Source organism: Erinaceus europaeus, chromosome 1 (assembly GCF_950295315.1).
Source record: "Erinaceus europaeus chromosome 1, mEriEur2.1, whole genome shotgun sequence".
NCBI classification, from domain to species: Eukaryota; Metazoa; Chordata; class Mammalia; order Eulipotyphla; family Erinaceidae; genus Erinaceus; species Erinaceus europaeus.
Genome location: NC_080162.1, coordinates 53,591,130 through 53,597,129, shown reverse-complemented (window position 1 = coordinate 53,597,129; position 6,000 = coordinate 53,591,130). Strand labels below are relative to the sequence as shown.

The following is a 6,000-nucleotide window of genomic DNA, read 5'->3' as shown; positions in this document are numbered from 1 at the left end:
GACCCCAGTTCATTGAACATTGTTTAACATGTACACTTTACCAGGTAACTACTGCCCAGCTCTGTTCATTTTCTTTCTTCTTCTTTTCATTTTTTTATTTATTCCCTTTTGTTGCCCTTATTATTTTATTGTTGTAGTTATTATTGTTGTTGTTATTAATGTTGTCGTTGTTGAATAGGACAGAGAGAAATGAAGAGAGAAAGGGAAGACAGAGAGAGGGAAAGACACCTGCAGACTTGCTTCACCACTTGTGAAGCAACTCCCCTACAGGTGGGGAGCTGGGGGTTCGAACTGGGATCCTTATGCCAGTCCTTGCACTTTGCACCACCTGTGCTTAACCCACTGTGCTACTGCCCGACTCCCCTCTTTTATTTTTTTTTTAACTGAAGCACTGCTCAGCTCTGCTTTATGGTAATTTTGGGGACTAAACTTGGGAGCTCAGAGCCTCAAGCATGAAAGTTATTTGCATAACCACTATACTGTCTTCCCATCCCAGTCTACTATATTGCTATTCAAAAGTAAGACTGGTGTTAAGAACTAGCAACAAATCTGTGCTCCTTTGCATAACATGTGATATCTGGGCAAAAGGTATTCAGACTCAGGACCCTCTCAGGATACTAACTAGATGTTTGTCAGTGATGATAACGGACATTGCATTGATCACTTTGCTTTTCATGTTTTTTTATTTTTGCCTCCAGGGTTATTGCTGGGGATCAGTGCCTGCACAATGAGTCCACTGCTCCTGGAGGCCATTTTGTCCCATTTTTGTTGCCCTTGTTGTTATTATTGTTATTGCTGTTGTTGTTGGACAGGACAGAGAGAAATCAAGAGAGGAGGGGAAGCCAGAGCGGAGGAGAGAAAGATAGATTCTTGCAGACCTGTTTCAACTGCTTGTGAAGCGACACCCCTGCAGATGGGGAGCTGGAGCTCGAACTGGGATCCTTGAGCTGGTCCTTGCACTTTGCGCTGCTGTGCTACCTACTGCCCAAACACCTGATTTTCATTTTTTCATTTTTTAAAATTTTATTTATTGATAAAGACAAAAATTGAGAAGGGGAGACAGAGAGGGAGAGAGAGAGATAACTGCAACCTTGCTTCATCACTTATGAAGCTCCCCCCTGTAGGTAGGAACTGGAGGCTTGAACCCTTGTCTTTGTGTACTATAATGTGTGCACTCAACCTGGTATGCCACTATCCAGCCCTGATCACTTAGCTTTTTGACTATACTTGAAATGAATATGCTAGTTTATATTCATGCTGTGAAATTTCACTTTAATTATAAGTGGTTCCAAATTTCCCTATTAAGCAATTAGAAAACTTAAAAGGACATATTTATTTTGGACATCACATATGAACACAGGAATTCAATTAGCTTAAAGGTTTTATTTCCAACAGATGTTACAGCTTATAAGTCATAAAAATCATCAAAATCATCATTAGATGTGTTATGGCTTCTAGGACGTAAAGCAGCTTCAATTTCTGAGTTACTGTCATCTGACTCACCCCAGAAGGCTAGAAGAGAAAGCCAGACAGTTATTTATTTCTGTTGGTTTAATCAGCAGGACTGGTTAGCTGAAGCAGTGGCCTGTAAAAGACATACTAGACACCATATGATGTACCAGAGACACCCATAACTCAGATCTATACTGCACACATTTACACGCCTCAGAGTATTCTATGCATTGCTTCAAAAACACTTTGCAGACTATTTTCTTTTTCTTTTTCTCTTTTTTCCTCCAGGGTTATTGCTGGGGCTCGGTCACAGCACTATGACTCACTGCTCCTACTGACTATTTATTCCATTTTATTGGATGGCACAGAGAGAAACTGAGAGAGAAGGAGGAGATAGAGACTGAAAGAGAAAGATAGACACCTGCAGTCCTGCTTCACTACTTATGAAGCTTCCCCTTGCAGAAGGGGAAGCAAGAACTCGAACCCAGGTCCCTGCATGTGTCCCTGTGATTAGTACTATATGTGCTTAACCGGGTGTGCCATTTCCCTGCCCTCCCCCCAAATATTTTCTTTTCTCTCCATTGTACCCAACTCTTTACTACAGGATGGGGATTTAGAATCAGCACTATAATGAAGTAGCAATATCTGATGTGTTTCATCAGGTTTACTACTACTTTACCTCTGCTGTTCCTCCATGCTGACTTCTCTTCACTTCACAATAGCAGAGAGAAGGAACAACATAGCAGAGGAACAGTAGTGCAGTTTACACTGAGACAAGGTCTGAATATACAGGATTTATTTAGGAATGATGGGGCAGTGAGGGGAGTGATTCAGAGAAAAGAAGAAACCACTAGGGGATGTGCAAAAATGGTGGGGCTGATAATAGACAACTGGAGCTCAGATATGCCAACTCTTCTGGGGGGGGTGTGTGTCTGTGTATCCGCAGGTGACAAACTTGTCATAAGGAAAGGTACCTCAGAAGCCCTTACACCCCCTCAGAGACTACACTCTGCCCCAACCCCGCCTCCGTGAGAGCTTTAAAGGCTACCCTGTGACCACAGATGAGCTTCACTCCCTTCTTCTGGGTGCAGAAAATAAAAGACATCTCACTAACAACTCTTGGTTATTAAAGTAAAACATAAAAAAATCAGGTTACCAATAATTTTTCTTACCTTTGGACTTTAAGTTGGTAGTTAACTGCTTTTGGTTTTCATGCCTGTAAAATAAGAAAGTAAACAAAGTCCTGAAAACAAAACAAAACAAAACAACAACAACAAAACCAGACTAACATTTTTATAATGAGCATTCCAGGAAAGAAGCACAGGCTATTCTGAAAAAAGAAAAAAAAAAATTCTACCCACTTTCCAAAATTTAAATTAAAAAAAAAAATGTCAGGACTGACCACTGTGGCCAAAGGTACTTGCTGATGCTTTAATGAGAGGATCTTTATTTTTGTTGTTTTATTTTTGTTGAAGCTTCACTGCTCCATGCTGACATTCTCAGAGTAAGAGAGAGACAGAGCAGAGCGAGAGAGAAAGATACCATAGCACCAACACTTCTTCCAGTACAGTGGAGAACAGGATCTAGTGTGGGTTATGCACAACAGAGGGTCCCATTTGTGAAGCTCAGACTAAGCTCAGCCCTACATATACTGTGTGGCACTGCAAGGCAGAGAAATAGAAGATGGAGTCTAGCAAGTTACCAGTCATTTTTCCCTTTGGGAAACTGTCATTGCAAATCAGTGTAACACTGTAACTTAAGGTTGATTAAGTTTTTATTTATTGGGTGCTGGGCGGTAGCTCAGTGGATTAAGTGCACATGGCATGAAGTGCAAGGACAGGCTCACGGATCCTAGTTCAAGCTCCCGGCTCCCCACCTGCAGGGGGGTCGCTTCACAGGCGGTGAAGCAGGTCTGCAGGTGTCTTTCTCTCCCCCTCTGTCTTCCCATCCTCTCTCCATTTCTCTCTGTCCTCTCTAACAACAACAATAACAACAATGGCAACAATAACCATAATAAGAACAAGGACAACAAAATGGGAGAAATGGCCTCCAGGAGCAGTGGATTCATAGGGTAGTCACTGAGCCCCCAAAATAACCCTGAAGGCAAAAAAAATTATTTATTTATTTATTACTTAATGAGAGAGAGAAGCACAGTATCACACTGGCAAATTCTGGGGATCAAACTTGGGACCTCATGCTTGAGTGTCCAATTCTTTATTCACTGTATCACCTCTCAGGATGCTCCAGGTTGATATCTCTTTTTTTTTTCTTTCTTTCTTTCTTCCTTTTTTCTTTTCTTTTCTTTTCTTTTCTTTTCTTTTCTTTTCTTTTCTTTTCTTTTCTTTTCTTTGCTTTGCTTTGCTTTTCCTTTCTTTTCTTTTCTTTCTTTTCTGCCACCAGGGTTATCAATGTTGGAATCTTATTTTTTTTATGCACTCTAGTGTTTATAAACTATCCTACTATTGATAAACTAGAAAACTTTCATCAAAGTCACTTTGTTCTCATCCTACTAAAACTTAGACTAGTGAGGTCAGTCAGGGTCTTACTAGAACAAATTTTAAGTGTAGCAACTGTAGGTGAACACCCTGTATGTACTCATGATGACATAACATTTTAAATCATCAAAGTTTTAAATCATCAAAATCATGTGTGTGGCTGTTCACTTTATATGAACACAAGGTGAAGACATAATTAGGCCAGAAGGACTTCTGTAAATATTAAATTTTCTTTTATGGGCTAGCAAGTAGAAACAAAAATGATAACATGAAAGACTGATGAGCTTCTAAGAAGTCCATTATTAAATCAGAGTAGAACATTTATGGATTTATTAATCCACTGCCTTTAATGCATGGGTGGTCGAGCCCTGTAAGAGAGCCAGCTGTAGGCAGGGCAGAAATGGATTAAAATAGCCTTCCTAGTGTACTGACCCTTACACAATGCATACATTGCAAATACCTCTGTCCAAATAGCCTTAGAAGAAGCTGCTCATCAAGTTGAGGGAAAAAACTCTTTTTGTCCCAGTGTCTGAACTGCTTTCAAAAGCTGAGGTAGAGGGGCTGGGTGGTGGTACATCCAGTTAAGTGCACACATTGCAGGATGCAAGGACCCAGGCTTAAGCCTCTGGTCCCCACCTGCAAGGGGAAAGCTTTATAAGCAGTGAAGCAGCGCTAGTGTGTCTCTTTTTTAATCTCCTTCCCCTCTCCATCTCTCCCTCCTGTTTCAATTTCTGTTTCTATCCAATTAATTAAAAAAAAAAAAAAAGCCAAAGTACTGTCAGCTCTGGGGCCAGGTTACTGCCATTGCTCTACTCTGCTCACCGTGGCTCTAGGTAAATTCTCTACCTATCTGCATACCTGGTTCTTATCTGTAAAATGGGGCAATAAAACCTTCCTTGAAGCATCCTGATAAATGATAACCCTGCAGCTCTGAGAACATATAGAAACTTGCAGGAAGACGTCTCCTGTACTGGCAGGGCATTTTGATGAATCAAGCTACATGCTTGATGTATTCTGATGTGTATGGTGATGTGCAGCCATGGGTTTGAAACAGAGGCAGTGAGTATTCAGTTATAAGTGTTAAGTAAGAGTAAGTCTGGGGACAACTGAGAAGAAACAGCCCTGTGATGAATCAAGTTTCCTCCTTGAGGAACCTTCTTAAAAATTTATCAAGTGGTGGGCCAGGGTGGTGGCATACCTGGTTGAGGGCACATGTTACAATGTGCAAGGATCCCAGTTCGAGGCCCTGGCTCCTCACCTGCAGGGGGAAAGCTTTGCAACAAGTGATGAAGCAGGGCTGCAGCTCTCTCGCTCTCTCTCTCTACGAATCCACTGATCCTGGAGGCTATTTTTTCTCATTTTATTGAGTAGGACAGAGGGTAATTGAGAGAGAAGGGAGATAGAGAGGGAGAGAGAAAGACACCTGCAGACCTGCTTTACTGGTTGTGAAATGATTGCCCAGCTGGTGAGGAGCCAGGAGCTCAAACAGGGATCTTTGCGCAAGTCCTTGCGCTACTTACTATGTGTACTTAACCTGATGCCCTACTGTCTAGCCTCCTCTCTCCCTCTCTATCTCCCCTTCCTTCTCAATTTCTAGCTGTCCCTATGCAATAAATAAAGACAATAAAATTAAAAAAAAAGTATCAAGTGGCAGGAGCACTTGAAATAGGGAAAAGACTACCAGACATTCCAGAAGCAGGTCTTCAGTTTCTTTTTTTTTAAAAAAAAATTTTATTTATTTATTCCCTTTTGTTGCCCTTGTTGTTTTATCGTTGTTGTATTTATTATTATTGTTGTTGTTACTGATGTCATCGCTGCTGGATAGGACAGAGAGAAACGGAGAGAGGAGGGGAAGACAGAGAGGGCGAGAGAAAGACAGACACCTGCAGGCCTACTTCACCGCCTGTGAAGCGACTCCCCTGCAGGTGGGGAGCTGGGGGCTCAAACTGGAATCCTTAAGCTGGTCCTTGCGCTTTGCGCCACCTGTGCTTAATCCACTGCACTACTCCTGACTCCCAGGTCTTCAGTTTCTTACTGCAGTTTCATTCTGTAT

At 41.6% G+C, this 6,000-nt stretch overlaps 1 protein-coding gene across 3 annotated transcripts in view; it reads right to left on the bottom strand.

The window, feature by feature from the left end:
• Positions 1–1,363: 1,363 nt before the first annotated feature.
• Positions 1,364–6,000, bottom strand: part of KIZ (kizuna centrosomal protein) — a 159,951-nt gene continuing 155,314 nt past the window's right edge. For all 3 annotated transcript variants that reach the window (XM_060186161.1, XM_060186167.1, XM_060186175.1), the window contains exons 12-13: positions 2,625–2,668; positions 1,364–1,512 (exon numbers count right to left, since the gene is read on the bottom strand). In XM_060186161.1, the coding sequence (XP_060042144.1) occupies positions 1,406–1,512; positions 2,625–2,668 (151 nt within the window). In that variant the 3' untranslated portion in view covers positions 1,364–1,405. The remainder of the gene's footprint in view (positions 1,513–2,624; positions 2,669–6,000) is intronic.